The sequence below is a fragment of the Myxocyprinus asiaticus genome, chromosome 1 (assembly GCF_019703515.2).
Source record: "Myxocyprinus asiaticus isolate MX2 ecotype Aquarium Trade chromosome 1, UBuf_Myxa_2, whole genome shotgun sequence".
NCBI classification, from domain to species: domain Eukaryota; kingdom Metazoa; phylum Chordata; class Actinopteri; order Cypriniformes; family Catostomidae; genus Myxocyprinus; species Myxocyprinus asiaticus.
The window spans coordinates 63040933-63063343 of record NC_059344.1 but is presented as its reverse complement, the minus strand read 5'-3'; the positions used below and the strand labels follow the sequence as shown (position 1 = coordinate 63063343).

General features: G+C 38.2%; 1 protein-coding gene across 1 annotated transcript in view; it reads left to right on the top strand.

The window, feature by feature from the left end:
- LOC127447342 (cadherin-15-like) overlaps positions 1-22108 on the top strand; it is a 35074-nt gene extending 12966 nt beyond the window's left edge. Inside the window, exons 2-14 of the mRNA XM_051709167.1 lie at positions 635-802; positions 3675-3830; positions 5315-5459; positions 7100-7281; positions 9251-9379; positions 9477-9662; positions 9806-10044; positions 12243-12385; positions 12505-12738; positions 16216-16455; positions 16892-17037; positions 21198-21392; positions 21908-22108. Of these exons, the coding sequence (XP_051565127.1) occupies positions 635-802; positions 3675-3830; positions 5315-5459; positions 7100-7281; positions 9251-9379; positions 9477-9662; positions 9806-10044; positions 12243-12385; positions 12505-12738; positions 16216-16455; positions 16892-17037; positions 21198-21392; positions 21908-22108 (2364 nt within the window). The remainder of the gene's footprint in view (positions 1-634; positions 803-3674; positions 3831-5314; positions 5460-7099; positions 7282-9250; positions 9380-9476; positions 9663-9805; positions 10045-12242; positions 12386-12504; positions 12739-16215; positions 16456-16891; positions 17038-21197; positions 21393-21907) is intronic.
- The last annotated feature ends 303 nt before the right edge of the window (positions 22109-22411 follow it).

Genomic DNA, 22411 nt, shown 5'->3' with positions numbered 1-22411 from the left:
TGATATGTTTGTGTGACATCATTTACCTGAATCTCGGCAAAATCAGACTTGAAGATTTCTGCACGAATTTCTTCATTGAAAGTCCTTCAACTTCAAGTGGCATTCCGTTGCACTTTTCCAAGAAGGAAGTTGGAGATTCTGACTTTCCGTGTTGAATGGAATGCAGTATAATATCTATTGAAGCCATAGATGCTAATATCTAGTTTTTGGAATTGATACAAGAAAGTTGATGCTGATAATGACAAATTGGCCAAATTCTGTCCTATTAATCTGCTTAACTGATATACCAAAAAAAAAAATTATGATAAAAAAAAAAAAATGTCATTGTTTAAAATTAAATTAATAATTATATTTATTAAAATGTTAACATTACTTTATATATGCAAGGGGAGACTTTAAGTAAATAATTAAGGTCATAACTGACAAAAAAATATTATGACCCGAACTGATATTCTGCCTGTAGGATACATCAAAATTTCATACCTCTAAATGAATAATAAAAAATAAAATAAAAACATTTTTAATAGAAAACAGAGGTAAGACTGCTGTATATTGTTTGCATGTTACAGAAGACCATATGAAGTCTAATGGCTTCTGTTTATTTGGTTTGACTGGTCCCTGTGTTTTGTTGTAGGTGAGCAGCAGCAACAGCAAATTAAAGCAGAGCGATCTAAACCCGACTGTGCTGCATCCATGGAGACACAGGAGTCCAGGTGTGCAGATCAGAGTGAAGAGAGACTGGATCATTCCACCTATCAGAGTCCTAGAAAATAGTAAACAGATCCCTGAAGATCTGGTCCAGGTAAAAAACAAAAAAAAATGCCTAAAATGAGTTCACTATAGATCTGAAAAAGATATTGTAGGCATATGGTGCCTTGAAAAAGTATTCAGACCCTTCTGATGCATTTCCAACTGAAACAATGTTTTTGTAAAATATTGTGTGTGTATATATTAGGGCTGTCAATCGATTAAAATTTTTAAACGAATTAATTACATGGCATGCCAATTAATTAAATTAAACACAATTAATCTCATACATCATTATTTTCTGAGAAAGGCCCCCAAATAAAGATAATTCATATAAAAAATGCAATATTAAAATATTTATGAATATAACGTGTTGGGCATATAACAACTATATATTACGGGTTGTAAATCACTTTAAAAAAAAATCCATTATTGTGGCAGTGTAACGCTAAGCAGAGATGAGAGACGATGGATCTACACGCAGGCTTTTTATTGGAGATGATGAAAAAAGGAGAATACAAACAACGATCATAGGAATATACAAGGAAACATAAGAATTGACAATAAGTGAGTGAAACTAGAGGGTATATATACAAACAGATGATTGATGAGGGAACAGGGAACAGGTGTGGAAGATGGGGAACAGATGGCTGTGATGAGGGCAATGCAACATGGGAAATGTAGTATGGGGCAAACTAAAAACAGAAGACAATAATCATGTCAAAATAAGAGTCCTTATGAAGAGAAAGGTGACAAACTGTGACAGAACCCCCACCCCCGCCCCCCAAAGGGCGACTCCTGGCGCCCAAAGACGGATGAGGAGGGCAGGATGAAGCAGATGACGAGGAAGGGTCCAGGGGTCGATATTGAGGCCAAAGAGGATTTGGCGGACAATCAGGTGGCCTTTTCAGGTGTTCAGAGTTTTCAGGGCAGGGACAGGGTCAGGAGGCCTGGGAGGTGGCCACAGGGCAGGAACAGGGTCAGGAGGCTTAGAAGGTGATTTGGTCGCAGGAGGTGGAGACTTAGGGGGCGGAGCCGAGGGAGGCTTGATAAAGGCAGGCAGAGCATGAGAGGCTTGAGGGGCGGAACTGGAGAACTTGGAGACGGAGTGTAGCCAAAGGCGTGAAGGACCAGGGTGGAGCTGGGGGATCGGAGAGCCGAAGCGGAGCTGGAGGGACGAGGAACCCCGGTGAAGGCGATAGGCTGGAGGACCATCCTAGACAATAGAAGCAATAACCATGCCAAAATAAGAGTCCTTATTAACAGAAAGGTGACAAACTGTGACAGGCAGATGAATAAAGCATTGATTAGACAATACATAAAATGCCTTATGAACTCAATATATAGTTTGTTTTATTCTCATATAATTGAACAAGCCAGTTGACAGCCATCTGTTTTTCATTAAGTTTGTCAATTTATCCAGTTCTCATTACCTGTTCTTTTTAAATGTCGCTCTATGTACAAAAGTTTGCACATCTGGAAAAAGAAAATTTTTGTGGCATTGGCTTCTTTCTGGCAACTCGACCATGCAGCTCATTTTTGTTCAAGTATCGTCGTATTGTGCTCCTTGAAACAACCACACCGTCTTTTTCCAGAGCAGCCTGTATTTCTCCTGAGGTTACCTGTGGGTTTTTCTTTGCATCCCGAACAATTCTTCTGGCAGTTGTGGCTGAAATCTTTCTTGGTCTACCTGACCTTGGCTTGGTATCAAGAGATCCCTGAATTTTCCACTTCTTAATAAGTGATTGAACAGTACTGGCTGGCATTTTCAAGGCTTTGGATATCTTTTTATATCCTTTTACATCTTTATAAAGTTCCACCACCTTGTTACGCAGGTCTTTTGACAGTTCTTTTCTGCTCCCCATGGCTCAGTATCTAGCCTGCTCAGTGCATCCACGTGAGAGCTAACAAACTCATTGACTATTTATACACAGACACTAATTGCAATTTAAAAAGCCACAGGTGTGGGAAATTAACCTTTAATTGTCATTTAAACCTGTGTGTGTCACCTTATGTGTCTGTATCAAGGCCAATCATTCAAGGGTATGTAAACTTTTGATCAGGGTGATTTGGGTGATTTCTGTTACCGTTATGATTTAAAAAAGAGCCAAACAACTATGTGATAATAAATGGCTTCATATGATCACTATCCTTAAATAAAAGACAGTTTTTTTGCATGATCAGTCATATTTTCAAAATCAATGCCAAAATTTCACAATTGTTCAGGGTATGCAAACTTTTGAGCACAACTGTATATGTGCATGCCTCAGATGGACACATTTAGAGAGTCTCACTGGTATTCAACATCATAAACGGCTTATTTTTAGGATGCTGTGTCAAGATAAATGTAGTGGAAACCTTAAAAATCAAGTCTCAAGATTTCTGTATGATGTTGTGTTTCCTCCTAAGTGAGCAGTTCTCATTATGTGGCTGCGTTGCTTGTGAGGTGTGTTGAGGTGCGCTGCCACCTGTTGACATGGAAAAAGATGTACTTCAAGCTTGAATTGCTCGTATGGTAGGAAAATCTGTACTTTTACTACGGAATTTACATACACGTCAAGGGGCATAATTAATTGTAAACATAATTAACATTTTTTAACACATTTATTTATAAAATAATTAATCACACTAAATCAACCTGATAATTGACAGCCCTAATATATACATATATATATATATATATATATATATATATATATCAAAAAATGTGAATTTAAAAAATATATCACACATATCTCAATTGTAATATAGGATCTAGAATGCAATAAAAATAAAAGAACTGGTTTTGAATCCCAATTATTTTTGAAAAGCACCGTGTGTAATATGTTTGCACGCACACTTGCGAAAGCATGAAACACTATCCTCACACTCTGTGTGCATAAGCTGTTTACCATACAGCTTTAACGCTTCCATGTCTTCTCTTGCAGATTAAATCAGACAAGGTTTTCACCGGGGAGGTGATCTACAAGCTGGAGGGACCTGGGGTTGACCAGGACCCCAAAGGCCTCTTTGAAATTGATGATAAAACAGGATGGATCAAGAGCAAAACGCCACTCGACAGGGAACAGCACAAGAGTTTCAAGGTGTTTGTTGAAATGCTGTGCTTATGTTTTCATCATACATAGTCAATTATGACACAAATCTAAAATACTCCTTCGCTCTTTAGAGACCAGTAATTTAATGTAATAATTCACCCACAAATAACAAATCTGTCATTATTTACTCCAGACCCGTTTGTTTTTGTTTTTTCTTCTTTTCCTATGGAACACCAAATGAGGATTTTTGAAGACTCTTTACACAACTCTTTTCCATACAATGACAGTTCATAATGACCAGGGGCTGTCAAGTTTCAAAAAGGACATAAAAGCACCATATAAGTAGTCCATATGACTTGTGTGCTATATTTCAAGTCGGTAACACTTTACAATAAGGTTCCAATTGTTAACATTAGTAAAAGTATTAGGCAAAATGAACAAACAATTAACAATATTTGTTGCATCATTTATTAATCTTTGTTCATGTTAGTTAATAAAAATACAATTGTTCATTGTTAGTTCATAGTGCATTAACTAATGTTAACTAATACAATCTTTGATTTTAAAAATGTATTAGTATATGTTGAAAGTAACATTAACTAAGATTAATAAATGCTTAATAAGTATTGTTCACTGTTCGTTGTTTTGTTTTTGTTTTTTTTTTGTTTTGTTTTTTCTCCCCCTTTTCTCCCCAATTTGGAATGCTCAATTCCCAGTGCGCTCTAGGTCCTCGTGGTGGCGTAGTGACTTGCCTTAATCTGGGTGGCGGAGGACGAATCTCAGTTGCCTCTGTGTCTGAGACCGTCAATCCACGCATCTTATCACGTGGCTTGTTGAGAGCGTTACCGCGGAGACATAGCGCATGTAGAGGCTTCACGCTATTCTCCGCGGCATCCACGCACAACTCACCACACTCCCCATTGAGTGCGAGAACCACATTATAGTGACCATGAGGAGGTTACCCCATGTGACTCTACCCTCCCTAGCAACCGGGCCAATTTGGTTGCTTAGGAGGCCTGGCTGGAGTCACTCAGCACGCCCTGGATTTGAACTCACGACTGCAGGGGTGGTAGTCAGCGTCTTTACTCGCTGAGCTACCCAGGCCCCCCTGTATTGTTCATTGTTAACTAATGTTGTTAACTATTGTTAACAAATGGAACCTTATTGTAAAATGTTACCTTCAAGTCTTAGTAGCCATATAATAGCTCGACTACTTTTATCTTATGTGGTCACTATAAACTGTCATTTTATGGAAAAGAGCATTGTGAAGAATTCTCCTTTTGTGTTCTGCAGAAAAAGCAAAAAACACAAAATAGCATGCAGGTTTGGGACAATATGAGGGTGAGTAAATAATGACAGAATTTACATTTGTGGGTGAACTATTTCTAGTTTAATCAACATTTTACTGTATCTTTTTATTGTAAGGCCTCAAAAAATAAATTTTCGCTCAACATGAAACATGGAATACTAGTAGTTGAAGCTTAATTAATCACTTGTGTTCTCCGAATAACAAGCGTGTATAATATCGTCAGCTCAAAGCCTTTGCACTCTCCTCGAGTGGAGAAAGACTGGAGAGTCCAACCACCATTGAGATCTATGTTCTGGATCAGAATGACCACAGGCCTGAATTTACACAGAAAGAGTTCATCGGAACTATCCCAGAGTTCTCTATTCCAGGTAAGATATGAAAGTACATCCAAACTCCATCTCCCAAAAATGACAATTCTGTGATCTTCTACCCACCTGCTGTATATGTACACTGAAACCCCTAATAAGTTGATTCTACTCAACTGATTGTGTAAACTCATTCTCTCAGTTGAAGTATTTTTTGAGTATTGCCGTCTCCAAAACTTGTGTCATTAAGTTCTCTTAACTTGGTGTTCATAGAGAATGAACTATTTAAGTTAAGGCAACTGGATGAAAGCAGACTTAACTCATATTTGCTATTTCAACTTAATAATTTTAATTGAATGGATTAAAATGTAGATCATTCTATAGCACAGCTTAAATAATGAAGATTATAACTGTTTTTAGGTCAGTCATTAAATAAACTTAATTCTCCATACATACCTCCATGTGGAAATGCATATATATCTGTTCTTTAGTTGCACATGCACAAGGTGAACTGAAATAGTGTTAACAGGGTCCAACTTGACCAAAGGTGACACAGATCATACTAATGGTGACATTACATGAACCAACCATTGCAACAAAACAACATAAATAATACTACAAAAGAGCTAAAACATCTATGAATTCTTAATAACAACTATTTAAAAGCCCCAATAAGTTCCCTTACCAAGGAAACATAATGTAATGATTCAAGCGCAAGGCATTGTGGGTATTCCCCATAGCCTCAATTTTGTACTTATTAATTTGAGTTATTAACACTTAAAACCTTAAGTCTATGGATTTTTAAGAAAAATAAGTTCAAGGAACTTAGATATTTGAGTTATGAGCCCAAACCTTGACATTTTAAGTAATGTTTAATTCAGACATCTTGATATTTTTTCAGTAATAACAACATTAGGGTTTACAGTATCGCTTCAACCACATACAGTATAAATTCTTCTTTCTGTGGAACACAAAAAAGATATTTAGCAGAATCTCCAGGATGCTCTTTTCCCTGTGACATTTTCACGATTCATTCACACTTCTGCACGTTCAGATCTGCCATGTTCATGGTGTTGAGTGTGTTATGCTTCGAGCTGTATGCAAACAAAAAGGTTCCTTTACAAAAATTGAGAGTTCACTGCAAATTTGCCGCATACTTGCCACAGATTTGCAACAGATCATTTTCACATGCAAATTAGCTTTGCGGCAAACTTGCTGGAAATTGTCCATTGTTGCCAAAGGTTTGCCCAAGGTTCACCACCACTACTGGTGAAGAGCTGCAAACTTCTGGCAAACATTTGCACACGAATCACAAGCTTATTTGCATGTGACAATAACGAGCAGCAAATTTGCGGCAAGTTTGCGGCTAGTTTAGATTTTTTTTGTAAGGGTTGTCATGTACTGTGATTGTACCATGAACGCAACAGGAGAATTAGGGCCGAGAGCTTGATGACAACATACATTTCAGTCTGTTCCTCTCACAACGTTACTGGATTACTTCAGACAGCTTGGAATATTGCGCACAAGCTGTATGGACTGCTGTTATTGTACTTTGTCTGCTTTTTAGCCACTTCAATGGTATGGAAATATATCTGCTAAATATCTAATTTCGTGTTTCATGGAGGAAACAACATTTCTGTTAACAATCAAGACTACACATGCTCAAAAAGAAGTATTACAACTTTGTTGTCTGGTTCTTTCAGGTACATCAGTGATGCAGGTGACGGCAGTTGATGCTGATGATCCAATGACAGATAATGCAGCTCTGAGCTACTCCATCATTGGACAAGACAGTGTCCCACCTCATAGCATCAACAAAACCATGTTTGGAATCAACAACAAGACTGGAGTCATCTACACACGAGACGTGGGACTGGACAGAGATGTGGGTTATTTTTCTAAAACAAAAGTTACATAAACAGGGTCCACATTGTGAAAAAAGAATTGTTGAGCAAACTTTAAAAAATCCTGGCAACATGATGCAATATGAATTTTGAGTTTTCTCAACAACTGTCTTAGTAATTTTTCTCAGTAACATTGCTGTTTAGTCAGTGTGAATTTCTTTGTTTTCTAAATGCAATAATTCTAATTTCTAACTACTAATTTCTTGTTCAGCCAACTATCAATTCGCAAAATGAGAACTTTCATTTTGGCACCATTTCACTTACGTTTACATGAAGTTAACTGAAATCTTTGACTCTGAAGAGAGGGATGTCTTGCATGGCATGGCGGTATGTACAATTGTTTGACTTAGACACACAACAGACCTCAACCATTAACACACAAACCTCAATAACAGTGACAATCAACAAACCTCATTAATAGGGGGGCCTGAGTAACTCAGTGAATATTGACGCTGACTACCTCCCTTGGAGTCGTGAGTTTGAATCCAGGGTGTGCTGAGTGAGTCCAGCCAGGTCTCCTAAGCAACAAAATTGGCCCAGTTGCTAGGGAGGTTAGAGTCACATGGGGTAACCTCCTCATGGTCGCAATTAGGGGTTCTCGCACTCATTGGGGCACGTGGTAAGTTGTGCGTGGATTGCGGAGAATAGCATGAGCCTCCACATGCTGTGAGTCTCCGCGGTGTCATGCACAACAAGCCACGTGATAAGATGCACGGAATGACGGTCTCAGAAGTGGAGGCAACTGAGACTTGTCCACCACCACCTGGATTGAGGTGAGTAACCACGCCACCACGAGGACCTACTAAGTAGTGGGAATTGGGCATTACAAATTGGGAAAAAAGGGGATAAAATAAAATACATAAAAAACTCATTCATTTAAAAGATGAGCTCCTAACATCTACACACAACAACTGACTAACAATGGCAACAAAAAATCAATAATAACAACATAAATAAAGTCAGCAAACAGTTTAGCAGATTGTTCGTTCAGACATACTTTTAGGCTAGTAGGCACAACATTTGGGGAAATATTGTTGGTCTAACATGTGTTTTTATGTAGATGCAAGTAATTCACATTTCTTAGTATCTGTCACTCAAAAAGACTCATAAGCTGGATAAAAGGCAGTGAGAATTCTTCTATTTTATATTCTACTGTAACTCTAAAATCCTATATATGTGTCTCATTCACTAGTTAGATCTGAACTTCAAGGAATGTTCTGGGTTTAATACAACAGCATTTGTGGCATAGTGTGGATTACCACAAAAACTAATTTCGACTCATCCTTTGTTTATTTGAAAAAATCAAAGTTACAGTAAGAGACTAACAATGCTAGTGAATAGGGCCAGTCCATAAATGTTAAAATATACATTGTTGCAAAAGTATAGCTACAGGATGTAACTATTATACATGTTAATGTGATTTTAGTGTGATAAAATCACTTACTAACCTTATCTGTGTAAAGTTATATGCAATATTACATTATTGTTGTCATGACGACATGACACCAGGACATCCTGTAATCTTGTAAATGCCATAATGCTGGTAAATCCCTGATTTTATCACAGTAAAATCATGTTAACATGATTAATGTGTACATCTTGTGGCTATACTTTTGAAATGGTGTGTATTTTTACTGTTAATGGACTGGCCCCATTCACTTCCATTGTGGTTTACTGCAACCGCCATTTTTCTTCTTCTTCTTTTTTTTTTTTTTTTTTTTTTTTTTTTTTACATAAACGAGGGACGTGTCAATAACAAATTATTTCTCTGGTAATCAGCATTAAAATGTTTTAAAATGTTCTAAATCCCAAAACTTTATATCCAATTTTTATTCTGCTGTCAGATTTTTGGACTTCACTGTATTTTGATTTGACTGTCAGAACCAAGAAAAAGCAGTGGCATACCCTGATGTGACCTCACAGACTCAGTGCTCTGTGATGTATTTTCAGGTGGTGCAGTCTTTCAGGCTAACTCTACAGGTGGCTGACATGTCTGGCATGGGTCTTACCGCCATCGGTCGAGCCATCATTTCCATCTCTGACATTAACAACCATGCTCCCAAATTCCAGCCTAATGTGGTATGTAGCAGCAGAAACCTACTTAAAACATACGTAATAGTCTGTGATGTTTACTTGATCACAGTTCTCTGAACTCTTGTTCATTTTGTGACTGCAGTATAACATGTATGCAATGGAGAACAAGCAGACTGCAGAGGTGGGCCGGGTCAATGCGACAGATAAGGACCAGAGAGGTGGAGAAAACTGGAGAATTAAATACAGCATCATAAACGGAGATCTCTCAGGACATTTTGCCATCAGCACAGATCCAGTCTCCAACCAAGGCATCATTTCTGTGGTTAAGGTGAGATTACGAACATAAAGCAAATTTGGTTTAGACCTTCTAGATAGTCTTTACAGGTCTATTCCTACCTTTAGTTCCCTGGGTTGTTTTGCTATTTGATCTTCACTCTACATTTCCAATATAATTGTTGTGCTTTCTTGCAGCCGCTGGACTATGAGTCTCAGGCAGAGTACCGGCTCACTGTGACAGCAGAGAATGAAATCAGCCTAAAAGCTCCATATGAACGAGTACACAGTGCTACAGTCACAATCAGAGTGCTGAATGAAAACGAGGCCCCAGTCTTCTATAAAAACCCCATTAAAGTGACTGTTGCCGAGTCCATTGTCCCTGGTACAGTGCTGGTCTCAGATATCGCCCATGATCCAGATAATGCCAAGTTAAGGTGAGACTGACTTACATGTATCTGAAATTATTTACCATCATCATTCACACTCTCTTATACTGCATGGCATGTTCCTAGATCAATTTACACTGGCGGCATTTTTGACTTGCTAAAAAGAACTGGCTCGTAAGAGTCATTTGTTGAGGAATTTGACTACACTGGTCGCGCGCTGTATGTTTTTGATTCACTAAAAAGAGCCAGCTTATAAGAATCATTCATTCGTTAATCAGACTACACTGGTCACACTTTGTTTTTGATTCACTAAGAAGAACTTACTCAAGAGTCCTTCATTGGAGAATAGGAATACAGTGGTTGCGCTGTATGTTTTTGACTCATTAAAATTAACTGGCTCATGAGAGTCATTCTTTCGGGAATCGTACTACATTGGTCGCGCTGTATGCTTTTTGATTAAAAAAAGGACCGGCTCATAAGAGTCATTTCTTGGGGAATTGGACTGTACTGGTCATGCTGTATTTTTTTGATTCACTAAATTGAACCAGCTCATATGAGTCATTCGTTTGGGAATCAGATTACACTGGTTGTGCTGTATGTTTTCGATTTACTTAAAAGAACCAGCTCATAAGAGTCCTTCTTTCAGGAATCGTACTACATTGGTTGTACTGTATGCTCTTTGATTAAAAAAAGGACCGGCTAGGGGGGCCTGGGTAGCTCAGCGAGTAAAGATGCTGACTACCACCCCTGGAGTCACGAGTTTGAATCCAGGGCGTGCTGAGTGACTCCAGCCAGGTCTCCTAAGCAACCAAATTGGCCCGGTTGCTAGGGAGGGTAGAGTCACATGGGGTAACCTCCTCGTGGTCGCTATAATGTGGTCCACTCTCGGTGGGCCGCATGGTGAGTTGTGCGTGGATACCTCAGAGAATATCGTGAGCCCCCACATGCACTATGTTTCCATGGTAACGTGCTCAACAAGCCAGGTGATAAGATGCGCGGATTGACGGTCTCAGACGCGGAGGCAACTGAGATTCATCCTCCGCCACCCGGATTGAGGCGAGTCTCTATGCCACCATGAGGACTTAGAGCGCATTGGGAATTGGGCATTCCAAATTGGGGAGAAAAAAAAAAAAAGGACCGGCTCATAAGAGTCATTCACTGGGGAATCTGACTACACTGGTGATGCTGTATGCTTTTGATTAAAACAAAGAACCAGCTCATGAGAGTCATTTGTTGGGGAATTGGACTGTACTGGTCGTGCTGTATGTTTTTGATTCACTAAATTGAACCAGCTCATACGAGTCATTTTTTTGGGAGTCAGACTACACTGGTTGTGCTGTATGTTTTTGATTTACTAAAAAGAACCGGCTCTTAAGAGTCATTCGTTGGTGAATCGGACTACACTGGTTGCACTGTCTGTTTTTGATTCGTTAAAAAAAACCGGCTCAGAATAATCATTCTTTGGGGAATAGGACTACACTTGTCATGCTGTATGTTTTTGATTAATGAGAATGAACTGATTCATAAGAGTCATCCCTTTGTGAATCGGTCTACACTGGCCATGCTGTATGTTTTTGATTCACTAAAAAAAGGCTCATAAGAGTCTTTTGTTCGTGAATCGGATTACGCTGGTCGCACTGTATGTTTATGATTTACTAAAAAGAACAGGCTCATAAGAGTCATTCATTGGGGAATCAGACTATACTGGTCATGCTCTATGTTTTTGACTCGACAAAATGAACCGGCTCATAAGAGTCTTTCATTTGTGAATTAAAGTACACTGGTTGCGCTGTGTAGTTTTGATTCACTAAAAAGAGCTGGCTCTTAAGAGTCATGCGTTCATGAATTGGAATACACTGGTCACACTGAATGTTTTTTATTCAGTTAAAAGAAATGGCTCACAAAAGTCGTTAGTTTTGGAATCGGAATACACTGGTCGCACTGTATGTTTTTGATTCTCTAAAAAGAATTGGCTCATAAGAGTCATTCATTTGGTAATTTTAACAGCATTTTACAGTGGAATGCTCGTTCAAAAACCGTGAATGGAACTGAACGTTAATTTTTTTTTCATTCAATCAGTTCTGAATAAGTCTAACAATAGCCAACTAACCCTAATCAACCCTTAACTCCAGGCCATGTAATACATATAACACTGTTTGTTTCAAACCTTATGTGTCCAAATGTAATTTGATATAAAATTACAAAATTCATACAAGACCTATTTAGGATTGTGCATTTTGGCTCAGGTTTGAAATAATTCAGGATCCTGAGAGTTGGCTTGCTATTAACGTCGCAACTGGACAGATCTCAGCCAAAAGCACCTTCAATATCCGGTCTCCCCATGTCAGGAGCAACGTTTACTCTGCCGTTGTAAAGGTCATGGACCAAGGTGAGCACCTCAGACCTGAGAACTGAAGGGATAACATAGCAGAATATGCTATTGGTATACCACACTTTTATTTACCATCTGTTTATATCAAAATGCTCATATGACGCTTCTCTTTCTAGATGCTGATGACATTTCTGCAATAGCTACACTGGAGATCACTCTATGGGAGACCAATGATTACCCACCAATGCTGATACCCTTGAGTGGAACAGTGTGCAGTGACCAGGACAGAGATAAACTGGGTCTGCTGCTAAGTGCTGTGGATGAGGACATGTCTCCTCAGGCTGACCCCTTCACTTTTAACATCGCTGACCAAAACGTGGCTGCCAATTGGACCATCATAACTCTGAATGGTAAAACATAAAGATCACAAAATTATATTATATTATATTATATTATATTATATTATATTATATTATACACCTTACTGAAAAGACCAGCGTTGACTAATATGAATATCCATGCTGGTCCAGGGAGGTTTTTGCTGGTTAGTTCTAGTCTAGCTAGTACATAAACCACCCTGGACCAGCATGGATATTCATATTTGTTTTGGTTTTAAGACACTGGTCTTTTCAGCTAGGTGTGTAATATAGTATAATATCATAATAAGCATAGACTTGCCATTCACTAACAAAACTCAGCTGGTGAAGCTGGCCGAACGAGGAAGTCTTGATTAAGCTACTTAGGAAGCATGGTTGGGACAACTAATGGTCATGCTGGTTAGTGCTGGTTTAGTATCGTTTGGCTGATGGGTTAGTATTGGTCCAGCTTATCAGATGAAGCTACTTGTCAAGAATGGTCTTTCTGTTGAAGCTGGTTAACCTAGTGTTGGGCCTCATGTATTCAGATAGAAGACAAAGGCAGGCCTAATACAGTCGTAAAAACCTAACTCAAGCCCCTCCTTTCAAGTCGTAAATCTTACTGATAAAAATCGCGCCAAAATCAAACAAAGGGAGTCCAAAACAGACTACAAATCCATGAAGCCTTGCTCACTAAAGGATCGAACTCTCAACTCCTATTGGATGAGGCACACAACAGAACGTCCCTCAAACCATGATATCATCAGGAGTTGAAATACCTCTGAAATGCTTCCAGGATTTGCTTCCAGCGACTTTGTTTGCAGCGTGTGGACGCAGCTCATCACTGCTCTCAGGTGCAACCTAGTGGCACAAGGAAGTAACGTCCGACTTGAAACTGTGGCCATACAATCTCCATCTCGCTGGACGAGTTGAGATTACTCTGTGTTCAACCGCCGAGCAATTCGCATCTTCATCTGTTTGCCTACAGAAGTGAAGAGATTAAAGATTTCTCTTCCATCTTCAATCAAGTCGACATTTCTGAGTTCTCCGCCAGCCCGCCGAGAATCAACAGCCATACCGCCCGCCGACAGAGCGAGGAAACGGCCTCCCGTCATCACCCGAGCCTCAAGGAACCGGGTCAGAGTTAAAGGACGGAGGAAAACACATTCTACCTGTGTCCTCATGCGATTCAAGTAAGAGGTTTACGTCTGGGCAGAGATAGAATATTATAGTGTGTTATTCTTGTGTTTCAAGGTTTTTGCTTGTACAGTTTACGGACCGCCATGTCCGCTCATTATTAATACTCAGGGTATTAATTATCACAAATTTGTTTTGCTGTATTGAGGTCCAACCAAATTGGACTGTTGTGCAATTTCGCCATCGCGGGTGAGACAGCAACTGAGTTCATCCATTAAAGAGTCAAATAACGCGGGACTGTTGGCTCGCGTCTCTGAGCAATGAACTAACAGCTGCTTTCTTTCCCACGATCGCGAAATCGGCTTTAGGACCGTCACTTCTCTCTCTCTCGTACTAACCACACACACGCACACACACACGCACGCAACCCCTCACAAACATTCTGGCACACATTTTTGGCTCCTAGATAGCTTAACGCTGAAGCCCAGCTTTGTCCCTAAGCTATCGTACAAGTGGATACACGCAGTAACTGGTAGACGCCATTGACTGGTTTCTCTCCGCCCCCATTCGCGGTCATATTCCCTGGCCGGAAGTCTCGCATGACATACTCTCCACGAGAGTCACGTCCGCCATTTTGTGCGCGTCCCTCCTTACACACACACACTGTCACACACACGCCTGTGTCATGCTGACAGGATGTCAGTGCTCGGATTCAAACCTTTATTCATTCTTTTTTTTCCCCGAAAATCGATATTCTTCGGATGTCGATTTTCCTAAGAAAACAATCTAATATTGAGACTGTTTTAATATTCGGTTATTAGTCCCTGATTTCAGGGTGGTGCCCCGTCAATGTTAATCCTTATTAATATTCTGTTGATTTTTGATAATTGATAATTATCTTTGATGGTTGTTGAATTTGAATGATCAATAAGCTAGTGTTAATTTTAATTAATATTTCATCGATGTTAACAATTAACGATTATCTTTGATAATTGTTGATTTTAAAGGATTAAAAAACTAACATTGATTCTCATCAATGTTCTATTGATTTTAATAATTAATAATTATCTTTGATAATTATTAATTATTGCTAATAACCAAACTTGCTCCTAAACGTAGCACACTATATTTACTGGAGCCCCATATGAGGTTTTAATGAGTTAGATTCAATTGATTAATTTAAATATTAATTAATAACTAAAGAAATAATTATTAATTATTTCTGATAGTAACACTGATCTAAACAACCAGTAAAGCCCTACACTAGGAAGTCTGTCTGTTGCTGGTTAAGCTAGTTAAGAAGCCTGGTGGACACACCAGCATTCCGACATATTCTCTTTCCAGGAAGGTTGCCAAATTGCATTTCTGTTGTACATTTAAAGGCATAGTTCACCCAAAAATTAAAATTCCATCACTATTTACTCACTTTCATACCATCCCAGATGTGTATGACTTTCTTCCTTCTGCTGAACACAAACAAAGATTTTTAGTAGAAATTCTCAGCTCTGTTGGTCCATTCAAAGCAAGTGAATTGCGACCAGAAGTTTGGAGCTCTTAAAAGCACATAAAGGCAGCATAAAAATAATCCATTAGACTCCAGTTGTCAAATCCATGTCTTCAAAAGCGATATGATAGGTGTGGGTCAGAAACAGATCAATATTTAAGTCCTTTCTTTTCGTACGGATTACTTTTATACTCCATTATGTCCCTTTTGGAGCTTCAAAGCTTTGGTCACCATTCACTTGCATTGTGAGGACCAGCAGAGCTGAAATATTCTTTTAAAAATCTTCATTTGTGTTCTGCAGAAGAAAGAAAGTCATACACATCTGGGATGGAATGAGGGTGAGTAAATGATGAGAGAATTTTTAGTTTTGGTTAAACTATCTGTTACAGCCAGCTCGTTCCCGACCGCAACATAAAGTGAAGTCAAACACAAAATGCAATTAAGAAAGTAGATTTATTATAAATGAAGTCTAATTAGCATGATAAGCAAAAGAAACGTATAGGGGTTCAAACAAAACAAACATCATATGGAGCTGGTAGTTGCAGTTGATTATAGAACAGAGAGTTGAACCGGTGACTCCTCTGGAGAGGTGATCCTACCCCAAAGAGAGAGCAGAGCAAATGAGAAAAAAGGGTAACTTATATACACACACACCCCTAATTAAATCAATTAAACAAAATACTACCCCAGCCCACCAGCAACTGTCCCACTCTGCCACCATGAGACAGAGAGAAAAAGGCCAGCGTCGTAACAATGTCCCTTTAATCAGATCTGTTAATTCAGTTCCTAGTACTGAACCAAGTACATCATACGGTAGAGATGATATTCAGTTAAATACTCTTATGAGACTCCCCTTTTCTCTTTTTCTCTGTCTGCATGTACATTGCCAGAGACCCATGCAGTTCTCCTGCCACTGAAAGACATGGAGAGTGGGGAATTCTCCATTCCTGTGGTCGTGTCGGACTCTGGTTCTCCTTCCCTCTCCTCTGTTGCTGTGGTCAATGTGACCGTGTGTTACTGTGACAGATTTGGAGACTGCAAGAGCTTCACTGCAGCCATATTTGCAACCAAAATGGGCATCAGTTTCATAGCTCTCATGATTATTATGGGAAGCATCGCTCTTCTGTTGCGTAAGTAAATTATAAAATCATGTGTTTGGGCACACTCATTCTTTATTATTACTATTTTACACATTTTAGGAAAATAGTAAAGTCATCAAAATTACCACACAACATAAATTGAAGTGTGAGAATTATGTAATTACCAAGTAAGTTTAACAAGTCAAAACTATCTTATGTTTGAGCTTCTTCAATGTCGCAACTGTTTTAGTCCATAAAACAAACATCTAGTCTTTGAGCATATGCCTTTTCATCAAAAAGCTTTTGATTACTAGAATGGCCTACATTAATACCAAAATACTGCCACTTACATTCATGCACAGTATCATAGTGTTCAAGCCATACAATCACCATGTCACATAAAGGCTTTTATTCCTGTTTGCTTTCGTATACTGGTTGTAGATACTTGAAATTCCCTATAATAAAGCTGCATTGTGTGTATTATCAGTGCTGCTTCTGCTTGCGGTGGCAGTGAGGGGCTGCACGAGACACAACATCAAGAAAGATGGAGGTCTGCTGGTCGGAGCATCTGATGATGACATACGAGACAACGTCTTTCACTATGACGAGCAGGGAGGCGGAGAGGAGGACGAAGTAAGTGCAATCACGTGATATTTAAAACATTAGATCTACTGTATTTTGACCTGGTATTTTAGAACAAGTGCAAGTGCAGCAAGCTGTGCACTATGTATTCTTCATGTTTCAATAGCCCCTGTCACACAGTTTAAATTATCCAGGGGATTTCACACAGCTGTCACATGGATTTAACTGAAGCCTGATAGACAAGACTGTTTTTACAGCCTCCCACACCACAAATATATATATATATATATATATATATATATATATATATATATATATATATATATATATATATATATATATACTATACGCAGGCATCCAAGTTAATTAAAACTGGATATTTGTATGTTTTCCGCTGCTTTAAGGTGTAACGTAATTTGCCTTGATCTCTCTCCAGTGCTATAATATGGAGCCCCTTAGAGGACAGGGTGGGAATTTTCTTTCCAGAAATAGTTTTGCAGTAACCATATTTCAACCTTGATATTCGTAGTAAAACCATAGTAATAATACAGAAAAATGAAAACTATGGTAATAAAAATAATTTTGTGGTTATTATGGTTTTACTATAAATATAATGGTATTTAAGCAACAACAACAAAAAAAGTATTATGTATATACGTATGTACAGTCATGTGAAAAAGAAAGTACACCCTCCTTGAATTCTATAGTTTTATGTATCATGACATAATAAAAATCATCTGCTCCTTAGCAGGTTTTAAAATTAGGTAAATACAACCTCAGATGAACAACAACACATGACATATTACACCGTGCCATGATTTATTTAACAAAAATAAAGCCAAAATGGAGAAGCCATGTGTGAAAAACTAAGTACACCCTTACTGCTTCCATAGGAATTAAGAGGCTAAGTAGTAGCCAGGTGCTGCTAATCAAACGCCCTTGATTAATTGATCATCAGCAAGTGTGACCACCTCTATAAAAGCTGACGTTTTAGCAGTTTGCTGGTCTGGAGCATTCAGGTGTGTGTTAACACAATGCCAAGGAAGAAAGACATCAGCAATTATCTTAGAGAAGCAATTGTTGCTGCCCATCAATCTGGGAAGGGTTATAAGGCCATTTCCAAACAATTTAAAGTCCATCATTCCACAGTGAGAAAGATTATTCACAAGTGGAAAACATTCAAGACAGTGGCCGATCTTCCCAGGAGTGGACGTCCCAGCAAATTCACCCCAAGGTCAAACCGTGCAATGATCAGAGAAATTGCAAAAAACCCAAGAGTTACATCTCAGACTCTACAGGCCTCAGTTAGCATGTTAAATGTTAAAGTTCATGACACTACAATTAGAAAAAGACTGAACAAGTATGGTTTGTTTGGAAGGGTTGCCAGGAGAAAGCCTCTTCTCTCTAAAAAGAACATGGCAGCACGGATTATGTTTGCAAAGTTGCATCTGAACAAACCACAAGACTTCTGGAACAATGTCCTTTGGACAGACAAGACCAAAGTGGAAATGTTTGGCCATAATGCACAGCGCCACGTTTGGCGAAAACCAAACACAGCATATCAGCACAAACACCTCATACCAACTGTCAAGCACGGTGGTGGAGGGGTGATGATTTGGGCTTGTTTTGCAGCACAGGACCTGGGCACCTTGCAGTCATTGAGTCGATCATGAACTCCTCTATATACCAAAATATTCTAGAGTCAAATGTGAGGCCATCTGTCTGACAGCTAAAGCTTGGCCGAAATTGGGTCATGCAACAGGACAATGATCCCAAGCACACTAGCAAATCTACAACAGAATGGCTGAAAAAGAAAAGAATCAAGGTGTTGCAATGGCCCAGTCAAAGTCCAGACCTCAACCCGATTGAAATGCTGTGGCGGGACCTTAAGAGAGCTGTGCATAAACAAATGCCCGCAAACCTCAATGAACTGAAGCAATGTTGTAAAGAAGAGTGGGCCAAAATTCCTCCACAATGATGTGAAAGACTGATAAAGTCATACAGAAAACGATTACTTGAAGTTATTGCTGCTAAAGGTCATTCTACAAGCTATTGAATCATAAGGTGTACTTAGTTTTCCACACATGGCTTTTCCATTTTGGCTTTATTTTTGTTAAACAAATCATGACACAGTGTAATATGTCATGTGTTGGGATATGGTGGTGGCGCAGTGGGCTAACACACATAACTGATAGGTTGCTGGTTCAATCCCCACAGCCACCACCATTGTGTCCTTGAGCAAGGCACTTAACTCCAGGTTGCTCCAGGGGGATTGTCCCTGTAATAAGTGCACTGTAAGTCACTTTGGATGAAAGCGTCTGCCAAATGCATAAATGTAAATGTGTTGTTGTTCATCTGAGGTTGTATTTACATAATTTTAAGACCTGCTAAGGACCAGATGATTTTTATTATGTCCTGATACGTAAAACTATAGAATTCAAGGAGGGTGTACTTTCTTTTTCACATGACTGTACATATGTTTGTATAAATGTATATGTGTCATGTAGAAATTAAGCAAAGCAAATGCAAAATTTTTTTAAGTTTGATTCAAATAATTTATTTGTTAGGGTGAAGTTAAATTTATAGATGTTACATAGCTTTTTGCTCTAATTTATTTTGTTTTTTGTTATGAGTTGTGAATAGGACTGTAAATGGAAATATTAAAAAAGAGAATATAAAACGAGAGAGGTAAAAAGGGTAGGCATAATAAGCTTTGGCTTCAGCCTATTCCTTTTCAAACATTTAAAAAAACTGTCATGAATTGTATAAGTGCCAAAATAAAGAAAAAAAAGAAGAAAAAAAATGAAACGATACAGTTAAACCCATGGTTTCCGCAAAAAAACAAAACAAAAAAAAAACATGGTTAGCCTACAACAGTCATGGTCACTATTACTATAGAAAAATGTTTTTGTTTTTTTTAAACTATGGTTACAGTCTACAATATTACTATAGTAAAACCATAGTTAAACTATGGTATTTATTATAGTAAAACCATAATAACCACAACATTATGGTTTTTATTACCATAGTTTTCATTTTTCTGTATTATTACTATGGTTTTACTATGAATATCAAGGTTAAAATATGGTTACTGTAGTAAAACCATTGTAAATGTATTGCGGGATATATACGTAAATGGGGGAACGCAAAACTATTTCTGAAAAAAACAAATCCCGCCCTGTCCTCTAAGGAGCTCCATACTATAATCATGTTATTATTTGGTAAAAACATTTTTGTCAATCAAAATAAAAGTAGAAAATCCAACATAATTGGAAAAAATACAAAATAAATGAAACCAAACAAAAATACATTTTCATGACTCCAAAACTAACAAAAATAAAATAAAAATGACTTTTATTATGACCTAATTAATTGTAATGAAACACATTATATTATAAAATTTAAGAACATTTAAAACAAATGTTCACCATACTCACAAGTTTACTTACCATTATAAAAAATTTAAATGTCACTGAATATAATGACGCATGATGGCCCTGAGAATAAACATTGTTTAACGTCATTAACATATTTAAATTATATCAGTTAACACATTAAAGTAATATTCCGGGTTCAATACAAGTTAAGCTCAGTCGACAGCATTTGTGGCATAATGTTGATTACCTCAAAAATTAATTTTAACTTGCCTCTCGTTTTCTTTAAAAAAAAGCAAAAATGGAGGTTACAGTGAGGCACTTACAATGAAAGTGAATGGGGTCAATTTCTGGAGGGTTTAAAGGCAGAAATGTGAAACTTACAATTTTATAAAAGCACTTGCATTAATTCTTCTGTTAAAACTTGTGTATTACTTGAGTTGTAAAGTTGTTTAAATCAACGTTTTTACGGTCATTTTAGGGTTTACGGTGTCACGTCGTTATGGTAATGAAGTTGTAAAATTGGATATAACTTCACAGAAAAGATTAGTAAGTGATTTTATCACATTAAAATCATATTGTTTACGTCTTGTGGCTATACTTTTGAAACAGTGAGTATTTTAATGTTTACAGATTGGCCCCATTCACTTCCATTGTAAGTGCCTCACTGTAACCCAGATTTTTGCTTTTTTTAAAGAAGAGGGACAAGTCAGAATACATTTAGTAATAAACATGACACAGACGCTGTTGATTGAGCTGAACTTGTATTGAACACAGAATATTTAATTTTCAAACATTGAAAGTCTTGAAATACCTAAAACTGTTTCTATCCCATAGGATGCATTTAATATTGATTTCCTGAGGAATCCAAGTGACATTCTCCCTACACCGGCTGCATTTTTCCCACAAGACTGTGGTCTGCCCAGAGGAAAACAACCACTCAGGAAAGATGCTCCTCATAACCTGCCCTCTCCTACATATCCACGCAAACCCCCTGGAGACCCAACTGACATAGAAGATTTCATCAATGTTGTAAGTCAGGGCTCTTTGACATTTAAAGAAATCATTCACCCCAAAATAAAATTCTGTCATCATTTATTTACCCTCATGTCATTCACGCTGCTCTTTACCACTTTTCAAGCTTCAAGAAGGAGAAAAAAGTACAATCGAAATATTCCATATGGCTTGTGTGCTTTATTCCAAGTCTTCAGAAGTCATGCGATAGCTTTTTGTGAGGAACAGACCGAAATTTAAGCCATTATTCTCTCAAACTTCCTTCATGCTTGTGGTCTATCATATGACTTCAGAAGTCTAAGCAAACAAGTTAATTGTGTGGACTACTTTTATAGAACTTTAATTGTGCTTTTTATTTTTGGTCCTTTTTGAAGTTTCACAGCCCCTGATCACTGCATGCGTTTTTGGAAAAGAGTAGCCAGGACATTCTGCAAACCATCTCCTTTTGTGTTACAATCTTATAGAGATTTTATTTTTACAGAAGTTTTGACTGCAAACTCTGCAAACTCTCATAATCGTCACTTTCTGAACAGGGCCTGGACGCTGCAGACAATGACCCGAACGTCCCACCGTACGACACAGCTCTGATCTACGACTTTGAAGGCGATGGGTCGGTAGCAGGTAGCCTGAGCTCAATTGCTTCAATGGGCTCAGATGGAGACCAGGACTATGACTACCTCAATGACTGGGGGCCACGCTTCAAAAAACTGGCAAACATGTACGACCCACGTTAGATGCCGGGGTGATTCATTCATTCATTCAAGACATTCAGATATTCTTATGCATGCATGTCCTCCAAACTTCCATGCAAACACTGCTGCAACATTTCTCATTGTCTAAATGAGATGGTAAGTTTTTGTTAAAAATGAAGGGTTTTATTTTTTCCGATGTTAAAATACTTTCACCTATCCAATTTAATATACAGAGACAACTATAAGTAAGCCAGTTGTTGGTTGATTTCCCCCGAAAAGTGTAAATACTGTGGCTCTGTGGCGCTATCAAAAGTAACCAGCCGTACACAGCAACATTGGCTCAAC